We start from the raw sequence: 17,348 nt of genomic DNA, 5'->3' as shown, positions 1-17,348 counted from the left end.
TCCATCCAAACCTCCATCACCTTGATAGATGACAGTCATTCCTCCTATACGCTCACTGGAGCAGCACACAGTCACACTGTGGCACACTCACCTCATCACTATTACATGTCATATGGATCACGGCTGTTCACAATAAACATAGTGTTTGCATACTAACACTAACCATCCTCCGTTTCAATGTAAATGTGTCTCTAGTGGGCAGTGACTTAATACATTCCTGCACTCTTCATAAACACATTTGTAGCATACACAAGATGAAACTATCTTGTTTGTTTGTTTTTATCAGTAATCATCTGTCAAGAACTATTCATGCATAGTTAAGATTTTAAAGATATAAGGTGAGTGTTAAGAGATCATTCCAGGTTTTTAGCGTATGGTTTCTTTAAGACATCAGATCAGATCTCACATCCTGAGTGGACAGTCAAATCCATAGCAGCTTCCAAAGAATGACTAATATATTGATTTGGAGACTGAAGAGTAACTTAACACCAGGCTGAAAAGCCTTGTTCTCTGCCCTCTCTCTAACCACACACAGTGATGTCACAGTGTACGGACACACCCTAGAGTACACTTGTGCATCACTGCAGCAAGGTGAGATGTTAATGCACTGGAGGTCAGGGGGTGTTAAGTTACTCTCAAACCTTTTGTTTTGATATGTAATGGAACTGTTCACCAATATTGACCCAAAAAACTATAACAATATAATTCTAAAGCTAACTATTTCTATTATTATTTTCTTATTTTCCACTAACAGCTCTCCTTTTCATTGTTAAGTTCAAAGAGTTCATTGTTGGCAATGCCGTTTTTCCTCTTTTGCATTCTCATTAGTAAGTCTTAACTGTGACATCCACATTGATTTGTACTACACCTGTTTCATGTGAAGTGATCTAATGTGAATCCTTTCCCGCAGGTGTACCAGCATTCTTACACAGCTTTCTACATCATCTGCAGTCTGGAGACTCCGTAAGTAGGCGACAGGGCTGCATTGTTCCATTTACATTGTATTTCATTATCTTATCCTGTAATATCTCACCTGACCTCGCTGCCTGCGACACTTAAAGAATCAGAATCGGGTTTTTTGCTTTGGGTTTTTGGTGCAATAACAATAAACATTGTAAGAGAAAATAAAAAAAGATACTACAAAAGTCAAGAAATGTACAACAAAATATGTGAAAATATTATTAGTATTTAGTATGTACAATATATATTACAATATATCTGTTTTTAGAGTGAAAGAGCTGTACAGTTGACGCACAGTATGACGAATAAGGAATATGTGCAATATACAGATGTGTGTAACGTAACACATAGAGACAGATGTAGAGACGTGTGGTGTCTGCGGGGCGGGATAAGAGTCCGTGTCAGTGGGGGTCCTGGGCCTCCATGTTGATGAAGCCGGCTGCAGACGGGAAGAAACTGTTCTAGTGGCATGAGGTTTTGTTCCTGATGGACTGCAGCCTCTTGCCAGAGAGGAGTGTCTCAAACAGTTTGTGTCCAGGGTGGGAGGGGTCAGCCACAATCTTTCCTGCATGCCTCTGGATCGATTGCAGCCAATAACCTTCTCGAATGATACCCTGCAGTCTGCCCTTGTCTTTGGCAGCAGTGAACCAGATGGAGATGGAGGAGGTGAGGATGGACTCAATGATGGCGGTGTAGAAGTGCACCATCATGACTTTGGCATTTCCTCAGCTGCCCCAGGAAGTGCATCCTCTGCAGAGCTGATGTTCAGCCCCCATTGAGGATGGGGCGGGGTTCTTCCTGAAATCCACAAGGTCACCAGATGGTCAATCTCCCACCTGTAGGCAGACTCATCCCCACCAGAGATGAGCCCCCTGGAGGTGCAGCTGTTGGTGTACAGGGACAAGAGTAGAGGGGAAAGGACGCAGCCAGGCAACCGGTGCCGATGGTCCGGGAGTCTGAGATGTGTTTCCCTTGCTTCACGTGCTGCCTCCTGTCGGACAGGAAGTCGGTGTCAGGCACACTCAGCTGGGTGAGCTTGTCCTGCAGCAGACCAGGATGATAGTATTGAAGGCGGAGCTGAAGCCCACAAACTGAGCAGTCCCGGTGCTGAAGGATGAAGTGGAGGGCCATGTTCACTGCATCATTTACATACCTGTAGGCGAACTGCAGGGGGTCCAGTAATGGGTCTGTGATGGATTTGAAGTGGGACAGAACAAGGCGCTCCAAAGACTTAATTACCGCAGAGGTCAGGGAAACGGTTCTGTAGTCATTCGTCACGTTACTGTAAAAACAGATACGTCCACCTTTCGTTCTGCTGGAAACTTCTGTGTCACGATCCGCGCTGAAGAGTTGTCTCTGTCTGCCAGCTTCAGCCAGAGTCCGGTATCAATTCACAAAGTCTCCGTGAAGCACTAAAAGCAACTCATTCCCACCTGTTCTCACAACCTGTTCTCACTGTACCTCCTACAAAGCACCTCTGACACCAACTACACTGTTAACTTCCAGTCCTCCACCAGTGCTGTCTGTGAAGCGAGAGGGTTATTAAGTAAAACAGCCAGGGTTGCCACAACATCTACAGGTCAACAAGCTTTCAAAACAGACACATTTGAACAATTAGATGCAATGGTGTCTAGTCCGAGAGATCAATGCTGTAATAATATAACTGCTTTGTCATGTGAGTTGAGGCTTTTGGCAATGTCAGTCTGTCTCTTCTGGCTCTCTTCTCCTTCAGCGTAGGACAGTTAAAATGCCTGAAGAAAGGGACAAACATTAGTGAAGCGTGACAAGTCTGCACCTCTCTGATCTTCATTTCTTTGGGTTAAAAAAAAAATGAAAGAGAAGCAGAAAATGTTCATTATGACATAAAATGATGTTCTTACTCCCGACAGACAACAGAAAACCATGACGCACATTTTCAAAAATAGTACGTTTAAAAAGCCAGAACTTGTAGCGCTTGATTAACTGGTATTTATCGGCAGCCGATACATATTATGGTCAGCTCACTTATTTCCCTTTTGAATTACTACCCACACCAGGTTCACAGTATTACAGCACTGTCGGCAGCTCTCATGCTCAAATCTACTTGTGTGCTGCCACCCAGTGGTAATGTGACAAAACGCCACCTCAGCTGATGACCTCATTCATCCTCAGCTCCAGACAAAGACATAGAGGCAGTGGCACCTCTAATTCTGCAGCCTGCATTGCGCAGCACTTTTCCCAATAAGGAGAGGTGACACTGTTATAGAGCGTTGGTATTTATGGATACACTTAAACCTTTGTTCTCAGATGTGCTACACTTGTTCCTCTGCTGCAGCAGTGCTGGAAACAGACAGTCTCAGTGTGTATGTGTCTGGGCTTCTATCTGATAGCATTGTTTCCTCTGTCTGTGCACCCCAGGGAGACGTGGAACTTGAACCCTCCAGAAGTGCGAAATGCTCAGCTGCAGTACGCAGGCTGGGGACCCCAGGGTCAGCAATTGGTAAGAACTACAATTTCCCTGAAGTCCCTGGTCTCGGCTCTGTCTGCTGACCAATGATGTTTCAAAGTTAAGATTCAAGCCATCATTATTGCCTAACATATATCCATTGTAACTAAGCTTAAGTACAAAACACACACAGTACACACAGACAAACACTCTGGATTACAAGAATAGAGTTAAAGTGGCTTTGCAGGAAGAAGCCAAGTGCAAATAATTTGCACAGTTCTGCGTCAAAGTGTCCTTTACTGCCGGTTTATAAAGTCAATGGAAGATAGAATTAATGGGGAATTTATATCGGCCCCCTGATGGGAGGAGCTGGAATGAGTGATGAAGGGGGTTTGAAAGGTACTTGGGGGCAGCGCAACAAGCTGACATCATCACCTCATGAAGTTGATACGGTGAATGTGTTTGCAATTATTTATACGTCGAGCAGACGCAGAGCAACATTAGCATTCATGTGGATTTGACACTGACGAGAGCGGCGAGAGTGGGCAAAAATAATGAAGTTGTGAGAGATAAAATCAAAACACTGAGCTGAAAGACGCTAGAAGGCTCTGTAGAGCTGAGGGGAATTATTCTCAGTGGATTCATCACTACGAGTGACACCTTTTTACATACATGTGAATGTTAAAATATTGATTAGAGCAGCTTTAGGGTCACTTCGTTATTATAATTATGTGCAGATTCCAATGTCAATCTTTATACAGATGTCAAATCCTTTGAAGGTTGCAGCCCATGAAGGTGGATCAAAGAACAAAACTAATGATGCATTCAAGTGCTCCTTGTCAAATTCCAAAGTCAGATATTTTAGGATATTAACCTCAACTGGCTGAGTAAATTTCAGTGGTAAAAATGGAGAAGTTCCATCGTACCTGATGTTACAGTCGGAGTTGTGACATTTCATACAATTGACAGGGTATCAGGGTAATGGTAAATGTATCCATATAATTATATAAATGAGTTTATGCCTGACTTCAATCATTTACATGCCCCACTGGCTTTTTCATTGGTCCACTTCATGTGATAGATTTACCAGTGATTGATGACCCCCTGAACACAAATACCTGATAAACGACATTGTCACGTTCCATTTTCTGACTTTGCAAGCCGACCAGGATCACCTGAATGCTCCATTACATTGACAACTGACCAGAGCACAATGGATTATGGAGTACTGATGGCTGCAAAGGATTCACAGGCTGTGTCCTCCAAGTTTGGTGGGAAGACAGCTGCATTTGGAAGAAAATTTGACAGGCCACGTTAGCTCGTAAAGACAAATTTGGGGAATTTGGTACTGAGATTATCTGAATATTTCAGAGGCATCATTTTCGTCAAGTGAATGGTATAAGTTTGAGTCTTTGAAAACAGTACGCAAAAACTATTTTGTCCCTCAGGGTATAAATCATCACTGAGATTTCCTCGTTATCACATTTCAAATGAAACACTGTTGTTTGAATCACAAGGAGCAATGGTCCTTTGCAACTCTTCCAAGATGAGTCATTTTCCGCCTCCATCATCACACAGTCGAACTTGTCAGAACATTAATGAGCTTCAGTCTGTTGGTTTGCAGGGCAGACTGTAAGTGATAACATCCTGCAGCACAATGCTATTAATTACCTGTTATCTCGTCAGTGGATTAATTAAAGCAGTCGCTAGATTGATATAGCCTCAAGTTTCCCACCATTAGTCATGAAGTGGTTTTACTTCCATCAGGCGAGTTATGTTAGCGTGAAACTGAGCAGCAGCTGGTTTCCCTCAAGGTTCAGATGTCCTCTGTCGAAGAGGTGGAGGTTGAAGTGAGCCATGTCCGTCAGCTAAAACAAGCAAACGCAGTCTGTAAGCCAAGGCATGCGTCATCATATTTAGACATCTAATATACATAAATCAGCCCACCTGTTATCCTATTCCCAAATCCCTTATGCGCTTAATTAAATCTCCTTTACTTTCCCATAGAGAACGAGAACATACAAGCCCATATTCACAAACACAGCTGTCCAGCCACATGTTAAGCCATTTGTTAGGCTAAAAAGTCAATGGAATTGGGTAAATAAGTGGCATCCAATTTTCAGAGAAGCATGTGTCTGCACAAAAACGTTTCTTACCTTATTTTTATTATTTTATTATTATTTTTGGTGCGGAAAGTAAATCCCCTAGTGAATGGAATAAGTTATTTTCCCTGCTCCCTGAAGCCGGCTAATCTGCAACACGTGGCTGACACAAATTCACACAATCAAGGTCTGGATGCTCAGCCCCAGGAGCCCTAACCATTATATTACATTAGAGAGAGAGAGATAGTGTGTGTGTGTTTGTGAGAGAGACCAAACGGTATAAGCATAATTTAAGGCTTATGCTGGCCAACTAATGAAAGAGCTCTCCAGCAATTAAGTATTTCAATTACATAAAGTTGGGGGACTTACACGATTGAAAGAGATGTATGAAATTCTATCTCTGGTATGGGTCAAGATCCAAAACCTCTTGAGCCTACACTTTTTATATTGCATCTTGATAGCGTCTTTCTCTAGACCTTCCCTACCTGGCCTACGCTCACATCTTTCCAAAGTCCACATTACCAGTTTGTAACACAGTCTAAGAAGACCAAGAGTCCATGCTTGTGGCTTTGTGAGGCTGTACTTCAGCTAAATGCTAACAAGCTCACAATGGCAGTGTTGGTTTTCAATAGCACTAAACACAAAGTACAGCTGAGCTCGTAAATCGTATACCAATTAAAAATTGCATCCTCATGATGGTGTTATGAAAAGTTAAGGATCACAAAAGTTACTAGAATTCAACATGAACATGAGCATCTTAACCAAAAGAGAAAAAGTCACTCAAGTCAGTAGGTTTCATCAGCCGGGGACCTCGAGTGCCCATTTTCATGGCCCTTTAATACCTCTTGAGAACACAGTGTGTTGCTAAAACCTCCCATTATGGGGTTGTTTACATTCCCCTACCCAAACAGCACCATAGTTTTACTTGCTAAAGAATGTTATGTTGGTGCGGTTTCAGTTGCATGGCATCGTTCTCACCAGCCCAAAAAAAAAACAAACTAAAGTAGCAAAGTTTGTATAATCTCCTCCAAATATTCTCGAGGATAAACGTGGATCCCAGCCATCACTGGCAGAGCTCTACCTTCCTTCAGAGAACGAGGCCAGGTCTGTGGCCTAGATTAGCTTCTATACAGGGACTCCATCTGCACCAAAGTGACACCAAACCACATGGGCCCCAAGCTCGCATCTCCTCAAGAGAAACTAATTGTGACAGATTTGTGTTACCTTTTAAGAGATGCAGGGTTTGCTGGAGAAACCTTTTGCTAGCTACTTAGTTTTTCACTGTGTGTACTACAGTAAATGCCTCATTGCTGAGACACAATATATAGTAAAAGATCACAAAATGCTAAATTACTGTAAGTTCATGTGTTGGTCCTTTTCACACTGTAGAAAGAAGTAACAAAATCAACATGCAGCAATCGTAGACCGCTACAGTATTGGATTTCCTGCTCTACATCGTGCAATCATTTAGACTTCTCAGAGTGAATATTTTTTGGAGAATCATTCACAAACTGATACCATGATACCAGCTCGAGGCCAAGAGATTCCATAATCCTTGAGATACTGAGCGAACCCTTTTCTGTAATAGCCTGAGATTGATTTCAACATGGCATTAAGGCTGTAGCATTTTAAAATTCCAGCCCCAAGAGCCGCCCCGCCCTGCCTCGCTCACTGTGGGTGCTGATGATCTATTATTCTCTGTAATGAAAGAGTTGACCTTCAGTTATCTTGAAAGCCCTGCAGGCCTGTGGAGGAGAGTGTCAAAGTCAAAATCTGGTCCCAAGGTTTGTCGTCTTATCAGAAATTGAAAAGACTTCTTTTTTCCTCTCTGTACCTTTGTCAAAAACTTAGGAAAAAAGCTTTCCCTCTAATGAAAAAAAGGTGCTTTTGCCAATAGGTGCACTGATCTCTTGTCTGTGACAGGTGAAGAAGCACCATGCTAATTTGTGTTTCGACCCCAGGGTTGATCTGAGCTGTGATAGCATCACCTCTTCCTTAGCCAGGTCTCCCACCTGTGATATAACGTGTCTGATATAAATACCAGACTGTCCTCAGGCTTCCTCTTGTGCATGTAGATAATAATAATGATGTAACTGCCGAAGGAAATTCCCTGTAGGAAGGCTGTCAGTCCGGGTCAGCTACAGATCAACGTCCAAAGAGCTGGAAGGGATTCAGTGTCTTGCAGTTCAGCAGGATGGGAGCGGCTTTAAAAGAAGCTCTCATCGTGGGTTTTCCAGTTTGATTAAAATGTGTTTCCTCTCTTTCTTTCTTTCTTGTAGATCTTCATTTTTGAGAACAACATCTACTATCGCTCTACGGTGGAGAGCCGCTCCATTCGTCTGGTGTCTACTGGCAAGGAGGGCGTCATCTTCAATGGGCTCAGTGATTGGCTGTATGAAGGTAAGGCAGACAAAATGTTTCCATTGAAGGAAAAGTCTTATTTTGGAATTACAAGATAAACCAAAGGGGTCTAAAGAAGACAAGACACATTTCCACTACACAAAACAAATCTTTGCTGGTTTCATGTGAAAGGCTGGATACCTTCAGCTCACTAGGCCTCATTTTGATTTGGGAAAATCCCTCTTTTGTGGAACTACTCACAAATCATTGGCATGTGCAACATATGATGAGGGGTCGCCAGTAAACAATGCTTCATTTTAAAGGGTCATAAGGTAAAAAGGTCCAGAGCCATAAGTCATGATGGCCAATATGCAAAGTGAACCTCCCTCTATCTTCCCCCTCTATCCAATTACTCTAATTTGAACACTCTGCAGTTACACATGTATTAGCGAGTAATGATATGAGACAGTCTGACTCCCCAGCGTCTACAGCCACATTAGTATTTTTGGCGTGTGGCTCTTGATTTCCTGCAGGTAAATTAAAAATGGAAACTCTGTCAATTTGCTTCTGCTTTACACAGCCCCGAAAATGAATGTTCTACATCGGTTGATTTGCATTAATTCAGCGGTGGCGTGTGTTGTACACACTCTGATACAGATGTCACGGTGCTAAGCGTCAACGCCACCGATCAAAGCTCACCTGTGTGCCTCGCAGTAAAGACGGGGACGGGTGATGTGTTGGCATTCAACTAATGAATTTATATCCGCTGCGCTGGGTGCACTCTCTGCTCCAGTGGAACAGTGTTTTAATAACAGAGCGAGAGGGAGATGGGGAGCGGCGAGCACATAGATATAGAGATAGCAGAAATAGAGACAGCAAGCTGTTAATCCTCAAGGAAAAATATAAAACAATACAGATGTGTTTTATAATGTGATTGGCTGCCAGCGAGGAGGCGTCTGAGGGGTTTAGAAGCTGTGACACAGAGATTATCTGAGGTCACCAGTGCAGCAGGACAAGAGCTGTGTGGCTGTTTCCTCTCCAGGACTGGTCTGTTTTTATTTAATGTTATCAACCCACGGCTCCTCTTATCTCTGCATTAGCCAGGCTGACATTGGAAACCACGTCCATCCTTCGAGAGCAATATCCATTCTCATCCATTTAAACATTAATCAGAGCGTTATTGCAGTGTCTGACCCCCCTGACTCATATTTATGCGCTTGCTGAAGGCTTGGTAATTTACTCTCATCGTTTATTGACCAGATAAATCTTTCACTGAGAGATAAAACACACAATCGGCTTCATAACGTCAAGATAAAAGTGAATTGTAGAACCACAGAATGGTATTTTGTGTATTCTCGCACATACAAATGTATGTAGTGTGATGGGATGGCATGTTGAAATTCTTCCAGTCCTCCTCTAGTTAAACAGAAAATGTTGTGTCATAATCTTGAGACACTTATCTTTACTGTGTTTTGTAAGCCTGTTATCATGAAATATTTAATTATTCAATCACATTAATTCAAGATATCAAACATTGTTTTAAGTTGAGATTGCAAACAGTGTCTTGAAATATTGAGCTATAGCTCGAGACAAAGATTAGTAATAGTGGTTACTATGGCCAGTTTATTGGGTACACCAAGCTACAGTCTAGTCAAACAGCCCTGTTCTTAATTCTACCCACATGAAAGTTATAATGTTCAGTTTTAGTTGAAACTGTTTCAGAGAGGCGTCGAGTCAACTGTATACTCACTTTGGAGGCCGTAGTTTGTGGTACTTTGTTTGAATTGTATGATGTTATACTGACAGGTGTTTATATTATTTTGTCCACCTCATTTATATCAATTAAGGTAGGTTAAGCTGAATCAACACCTCTGCTTTACCTTCATTGGTGGCTTAAGAGCGATGTAGATAAGCTATATGGCCAAAAGTATGTGGACATGTTGTTGCTGTGTTTCGTGGTTTGGGCTTGGCCCCTTAGTACCAATTAAGGGAAATCTTAATGCTATATGTATTTTATGATATTTCCTGTGTTTATGATATTTTGTGCACAAAGCCAGTTTCACAGCGCCCCGACTTCAACCCCATGTAGTACCTTACGGATGAAATGGAACACCGATTGTGAGCCAGGCCGCATCAGTGGCCAACCTCACTAATGCTCTTGTGGCTGAATTGGAGCAAATCCCTGCAGCCAGGTTCCTAAATATTGTGGAAGGCCTTCCCAAAAGAGTGGAGGCTGTTACAGCAGCACGTTAAGGCCCATGATTTTAGAATGAGATGTTCAGCAATCACATATGGGTGTATTGTTCAGGCGTTTTGCCAAAATGAGTTTCCAGTATTTGATGATGATGTCTTGATTTGTTTGTATCTGGTTTTATTTCTTAAATCCCTTTCATTCCTATTAATGATGAATTCCCTTTTGAAAAACAAAATGTGTATAATCCTGTAAATAGATCTGGCGTTGACCTAGTGGTGATGCAAGCATCTGCAGGGGAGCTTAGAAACCACGCCAGGTTGTGCAATGTTTACACTCATCAGTGAGACTGCAAGGCAGAAGATTTTCCATGCTAATGACTCAGGATCTGCTCTGGCCAAGGTCAAGCTGTGGCTCAGACTGCCGCTGAGGAAAAAATGAGGTCTTAAGCTCTGGCTGTCGCTGAGCGGCAGATTTGATGCTGAGGGGTGAAAGGTTGGCAAATAATCTGCCAGGCATGAATGTCCTCTGGCTTGCATTGCTGTTTAATCCATGAATATATGTGTGTGTGTGTTTGTTGTGTGCATGCAGGAGAGACTGGAAGAGACGCGGAAAAAAAATAAAAAATTAGAGGGACACGGCCAAGAACCCCGTCGGCTGTGCGTAATAGTCCAAAACGCCTCAGGAGAGTCTCAAGTGTTCTGTCATCTGTCGGCTGTCTGATTATTGAGGCTGCACTGATTCTGACACATCCTGCAGTGTGACGCAGCCCAAGGAAACAACTGTTTATTGGGCTCTGGTTCGCCAAGATAAAAACCCGACGTTGCTTTGATTTGAGTCATGTTTGCCCCATAGATGTTTGGCTAGATGACTGTTTGCATCGAGAGGCTTGTTCGTAGGGTTGTGTTCTGTTTATCGTTCTGTTTGTGGCTGAGCCTGCGGGCCACAGAGTAACCACATAATCAACACTTGTGGTCTGGAAAGGGAAAGATTAATAAAGGGAATGAAAATGTTGGTTTTAGTTTGGTGTGAATACAAGCTGAAGCTGATGTGAGACACACAGTTGGAAATTGTTTTGTAGAACTTTTTTAGCTCCTCCAAGCCGCTTTGTCACAGTTTTCTCAGCACGAAAGAAACTTAATGATTTCATGCAAGATTTAATATCTATTTCCTTGATATTGCCATTGTAGGATACTTATTTGGAGTTACTGGTAAACAATATTGTCTTTTTCTGCCACTTGAGACAATTTTAGAATCAATTCAACAAAGCTGTGCGCTGGCAGTTTAATTAACATTGTGAATAACATCTTTGAGCCTTTGTATTTTTAATTATCTGTGGAAATCATGGAGCCCAAAATGCTGGATCCTACATTTCCCATGATGCAAGTCAATAATGTCTTTCATTAGACCCTTCCCCTGCCTCTTAAATGCCCTCTTCTGTTAAACCCCACACCCTCAGTTTGTAACGCAACATTTCTGTGAAAACATTTGGTCTCAAACCCTGGTGACATCATCAGGGTTATCTTTTCAAACTTTCCGTCCGGAGCCACAGAAGACATTACAGAACAGTTTTCAAAGGCTGAGTAGGTAAGTAATAAGTTACAACTGCTTTGCTCCAGAGAGGGAGAAAAAATATATATAAACTGTATATCTTTTACTTTCAGGAACATTTGTCTGTGGAACCACTGCAGAGTTAATGTATACACAGGGGCTTCATCCTCCAATGCTTTTCTTTCCTACTCTTCAGTTTGCTTTATATAGACCTGCAAAAAACCCGTAATAGCACTCTCCTCCTGCACCACCTAGCTATGTTGGCTTTGGGTGGAGCCACAAACTGTAGACGAGACTCTGAAGATGCTCAGCGAAATCTCACCTCACTCTGTCATGTGCTTTTCTATTCTTGCTCAATTATCACATATACTGTCACCTCAGTCAGCACGGTGGTAACTGTACACTATTTATAGTAACACCTGTGTTTCGCTGACATGTTTTTTGGCATGTTGGGCAGAAAACGAGAATGTCATGTCATCTAACCAACCTGCCTGTCAGTGAGCCGGGAGGAGGGCGTGTCTCTGCTGTCAGATTCAGTCAGCGAGCCACTATGAATCCAGAATTTAGTTTTGCCTTGTGTGATTGGTAGAGGTGACCGTAGGATTGATGCAGGTGTTACCTATGATTGGTGGGGTGGACTACAGGCTATGAATATTCAGAGGCAGAGCAAAGTAGTTAGTGCTCTGCGGCCGCTCTTTTATTGCTTTAGCATGTGACACTGCTGCCCTCTGTTGGAAACAAGTGGCCATTTTTAATACAGGAACTTTGTCAGTACAGAGTTTACTAGACTCAGCGTTCCTACTAACAGCAAAAGAACTAAATGCAACCTGCAACGTTTGATTTTCTTTTCTTTTCCTCATTAGTTCAGTCTGCCTGTATCTGTCACCTTGCCCTCATTATTTCCCATTGGCCACTTGAGTCACGGTATCTCATGCATTAATAATGTCTTTTACTGAGTGAATAATGTAGTCTGCACAATAGGATGGAGAACATGGAGAGAGGAGAGGAAGCTCACGTTGGTGAGGCGACTGGAAAAAGACAAAACACAGTCTCATGACTTAAGAAACAAGACAACGAGAGTTAGTGTTCACTTGCACTCTCTTCTCTCACTATTGCTTTCTCTCTTTTGCCCACCCCTTAATTTCCTTTGTGATCGTGCACATATCAGGATGCTTCTAGAAACGTAACTACTTTCTCCTTGACTAGCGAAGGTGACTGGGCGTCCCCAGCTGAGCGGATCCGACAGCTCGGTGGTTCCACTCCACATGGAAAGCTTTTTAAGCTGCTGCTGGTGAAGTCAGCAGGCAGCGGCGGAACCGGCCATGCGGGAAATCATTTGTACTATTTAATTTTTTTTTTTTTTTTTTTCATTTGCGAATGCAGCATAATGCTGTGCTGTGCTGCTCTGTTCATCATCAGACAGTGAGATCCAATCATTCCCCACTGAGCCGTGCCAGCAGGGTGCAGGTGGACACACCCGGCAGGCAGGGAGAGCAAAGTCTAACCGGACTAAATGCTGCCATTAGCCCTATTTCTTCTCATGTCACCGGCATAGAGATGTCTGGTGTTATAATTAGTTTAGCAGTGTCCAGCAGTGGGAAGACACTACAGGCGCAATTACTTTTGTAGAATTGCACTAGAGAACAAATGTTCAAAAGCGTCTGTAATGAGGGTGTTTGTCAAATGATGCTGCATATCAAGTAGTTCCACCAAGCGTGCACAGCTAATGAAAATGCTAATTGGTAGTTGATGTCTGTTAATTCCCCAAAGCCAGCACCCAGTCCCACAGATAAACAGCATTAATGAAATTTTAATTGCAAAAGTTGATTTAAATGTAGCTGGTGGCGCGTTGTAACAATAAGTCCAACTGTTTCGATGGCGTCTGCGCCGTCGCCACGGACTTAATAATGAAGTAGAATTGTCACAGCCATGCTTTACGTTGTCAGAAAGTTCCCTCAGTGAGCTTTGATTTGCATAATTTCTAAATAACTGTTGACAAGGGGTGTGTGTGTGTGTGTGTGGCAGCAGAGATGAAGGACCTGGACTCCTCTTGTCCCCCATTATGTTCTCTCTGTCTGTTGAACAAGAGTGTGTGTGATTGCTGCATAATTTTATATACACACACCCGCACGTAGAGGGTCTCAAGGGAACCCTCGAGGTCGCATGTCTGAAATGAGTTGAAGTTTCTTGCTGAATGGTATACATCCACACACACACACACACACACACACACACACACACACGCACACACACAGAGGTCACGACAACCCAAAAACTAAAGTTATCTGGTGAAGTACTCCGTGAAGTTGTACATGGTGAAAAATTGCTATTTCGGTCGATCAGCTGGACCCAGATTAAAAGCTTCTGTGATTTATGACCTCAACATTTGAAACTGTGCGTGTGTGTGTGTGTGTGTGTGTGTGTGTGTGTGTGTGTGTGTGTGTGTGTGTGTGTGTAGAGAGAGAAACAGAGTGATTGAGAGAGTCCAAATATAGCAAACAGGTCATGCAGGAGTTAGTATGCTGTATGTGTGATACAGCAGAGAGCGCCTCTTTGACTTGGCTTGTATTTTTTGATCAAATGGTTTGTGATGAACTGGTATTTTCTTCTGGTACTGGGTATTGTGGGTTTTGGCACTTTGACTCTGACACTTTTTAATGCTCAAGCTACATATATTTGACTGTTGTGTAATGAAAAACTACTCAACTTTACATCCATAAATCCTGTACGATGGCCAATGGGAGACATCATTAACAACATTAACAACATTAACAACGGAGAGCAGTGCACTACAAAGAGCACTACTAATGATACAGCCTTTTATGCATTTTATTTTCCTATAACACCTGTTCATTTCTAAGCGTGAACAGCCTGCAGCCGTGTTATTAACTCTGCTGTGTGAGTTTCTATTCTCTGTCATTATGATTGATAGTCATTTTCTTCTCCCTCTTACAGAGGAGATTTTCCACTCCCACATTGCCCATTGGTGGTCTCCAGATGGTGCCAGGTTAGCATACGCCACCATCAATGACACCCTGGTGCCCAGGATGGAGCTGCCCATGTTCACGGGCACACCCTATCCAATGGGGAAGGAGTACCACTACCCTAAGGTGCACAGCTACTTTGATAACTTTAGATTTTACTTTTTGCTAGAAGTGTTGTTATATAATTTTCTCTCGTTTCCTCGTCTCGTTCAGGCCGGTGAGGAGAACCCAGTTATCACTCTGTATGTTGTGAACCTTAACGGCCCTCTTCACACCATCGAGATGAGGAGACCCGATGATCCCAGGATAGGGTGAGGCATGCGGACTGTCAACCGATCAATCTGTCTACTCAGTCAAATGATTTTCCACCTCCTGCATTTATGAATGTTCTGTTGCAGAGTGTGCATCTTGCAAAGATTCTGTAAATTATTTTTCTCCAGTAATACATAAATGTGGTCCCATGTTTACTTCCATTAAGTTTAATGCCCCCGTTTGCTCTGTTCGTATTTATACCCAATTTTGCATTCCTCCTTCACTGTGGCTCATTTTATGCTGCTCTAATATCTCAATTTCTCTGCAAGAGGTCGTTAATGTTTCATCCCTTTTTAAACTTCTACCGTTATCTACAATTAGTAAAAACATTGTGCTACTGTTTTGGGTCATTGCGGTTGGTCATTTACCCGCTGACGATCCTGATTTGCAGAACTTGCAATGTAAACAAAGTTAATCGTTGTTTAATCATTTCTCTGTGTGTGTCAGTGAGTACTACGTGACCATGGTGAAATGGGCCACCACCACCAAGCTGGCCATCAACTGGCTGAACAGAGCCCAGAACATCTCGATACTCACACTGTGTGAGGCCACGACGGGGGTCTGCACCAAGGTAGGCCTGAGTCCTGTGTGTGTGTGTGTGTGTGTGTATCATGTGTACTGTTGTAAAAAGACACTCCGGTCTGTTTTCACACATTAACTGAAACCTGCCAACCTGTCTCTACAGAAACATGAGGATGAGAGTGAAGGATGGCTGCACAGACAGGTGAGAATATCGTCACACAGTTATATCTGGAGTTGTTGATTAAGACATTTAACTCTTTTATGTCGGTAATCAAATCAAAGTCACTGTTTACTCAGCTTTACAATCCAGTGGCGATTCTTGCCTGATTATAGCTCAGTGTTGAACTTCAGTCTTTTATATGTTGTCTTTTGTAAATTGTAATAACTTTGTATAACTTTTGCATTTACCGACCCATTAATATATTTTCTCTATTTTCTTGTTAAGTGAAATATCTGAATGATCTCCTGTGTGTCTTCAGAATGAGAAGCCTCTGTTCTCCAAAGATGGGCTGAAGCTGTTCTTCACCCGCGCCATTCCTCAAGGAGGCCGGGGCAAGTTCTTCCACATCTCCATGTCCATCTCCCAGGTAGGAGAACGTTCATTACAGTATTGTTTAGACTTTTATCACATGTTTATTATACAGTGTTTTTTATGTCTGGTTAGTATTTTCTTCTAAATAAACAGTGACTTCAGATTATTTAAAACAACTTGAATGACCATTTTAGGTCTTAATATACACTTGTCATCATGTAATAAAATTATTTTACTGCTCTGTCTCCAAAGCCCAACACCAGCACAGACACACTGCAGTCCATCACGTCCGGCGACTGGGATGTCACCCAAGTCCTGGCCTATAATGAGGACAGCCAACTGATGTGAGCACCCGCAAACCTCCAGTCCAACCAAACCAGCGTCACCAACCCCACTCACAGCAAAAAAACAGCAGTGTATCGCAGTTCTGTAGTAGTTTTACTGTATGTAGGTCGTTTTTAATTATAAGCAAACAAAAGTCACAGCTCATTTATTGGATCTTTATGAAGCTAAGCTGTCATTGTGTGAGAGATTTGGCCTGCAGAGACATCAAAAATAACCTGTTTCTACTCTCTATAACTTTAACTAAACTCAATGTCAGCTGTCTTTGTGAGGAAACATGAGGGTTAGGGTTATATTAATAGGGTATATTGATTACGATCTATGACTACTTGATAGCGTAGATGCTACATTTTGAGACAACAACTATGCTTCCTGGTTACTGTGGTGAGCCTCATGTTCTGTTCCACCAGCTCGTGCAGCTCCACACAATAAACCGCTCTCAATGTGCTCGGCGTTAAAGCCCCTCTGTTGCACCCATGAGGGAGGTGACTCATCCCCATCCCCATCACTCCCAGATCATTTCACACCCACACTCCAGGCCACAAGGCAACTGTGATCTGACTAACATGATCTCCCATGTGCACGTCTGCATTCACACACACACACACACACACACACTCATACAAACATACAAACAGTTACTCATTGTTCACAGCGTTGGAGTGACTTAAAAAAAAACTCACTCTCACCCAAAAACCTCTTCCCCCAAGGGGGTACGATTTGGCCTACTTCTGTTCTAAAAGGATCCACGTATCCCCCGTTTCCCCCCCATCATTCATTTATAAAACATCTATTCTACAGAGTAGTTGGGCCCCTGCTTGTGTGTTCCAGATGCTTTCTTCCACTCCCCAAGCTCAGTAGTGAACAGAGCTTTGCTAAAGTCACAAAAGGACTAAAGAAACCAGTGATTTGTTGCCTATAATTATAAATGAATGCATTGTTACAGCTAAACTCGAATCTGCTGCCATGGCGTTCTTTTTTTCTCTTATTGTAATGTAGATACTTCTTGAGCACCGAGGATGGTCCGAAGCGAAGACATTTGTACAGGTAACGGCTGCTCTCTGTGTTGTCTTATCAGCAGCTGTTG

The 17,348-nt window shown here is 42.6% G+C and overlaps 1 protein-coding gene across 3 annotated transcripts in view; it reads left to right on the top strand.

Annotated features, from left to right (window-relative positions):
* Positions 1-17,348, top strand: part of LOC139304352 (A-type potassium channel modulatory protein DPP6-like) — a 174,819-nt gene that overhangs the window by 149,021 nt on the left and 8,450 nt on the right. For all 3 annotated transcript variants that reach the window (XM_070928280.1, XM_070928279.1, XM_070928278.1), the window contains exons 6-15: positions 911-963; positions 3,358-3,439; positions 7,767-7,887; positions 14,525-14,679; positions 14,767-14,864; positions 15,313-15,436; positions 15,551-15,589; positions 15,867-15,974; positions 16,172-16,263; positions 17,261-17,308. In XM_070928280.1, the coding sequence (XP_070784381.1) occupies positions 911-963; positions 3,358-3,439; positions 7,767-7,887; positions 14,525-14,679; positions 14,767-14,864; positions 15,313-15,436; positions 15,551-15,589; positions 15,867-15,974; positions 16,172-16,263; positions 17,261-17,308 (920 nt within the window). The remainder of the gene's footprint in view (positions 1-910; positions 964-3,357; positions 3,440-7,766; positions 7,888-14,524; positions 14,680-14,766; positions 14,865-15,312; positions 15,437-15,550; positions 15,590-15,866; positions 15,975-16,171; positions 16,264-17,260; positions 17,309-17,348) is intronic.

Source organism: Enoplosus armatus, chromosome 21, assembly GCF_043641665.1.
Source record: "Enoplosus armatus isolate fEnoArm2 chromosome 21, fEnoArm2.hap1, whole genome shotgun sequence".
In the NCBI taxonomy this organism is placed as follows: Eukaryota; Metazoa; Chordata; class Actinopteri; order Centrarchiformes; family Enoplosidae; genus Enoplosus; species Enoplosus armatus.
Note: the sequence above shows the minus strand (reverse complement) of the source record. Positions and strands in the feature narration are given on the sequence as shown.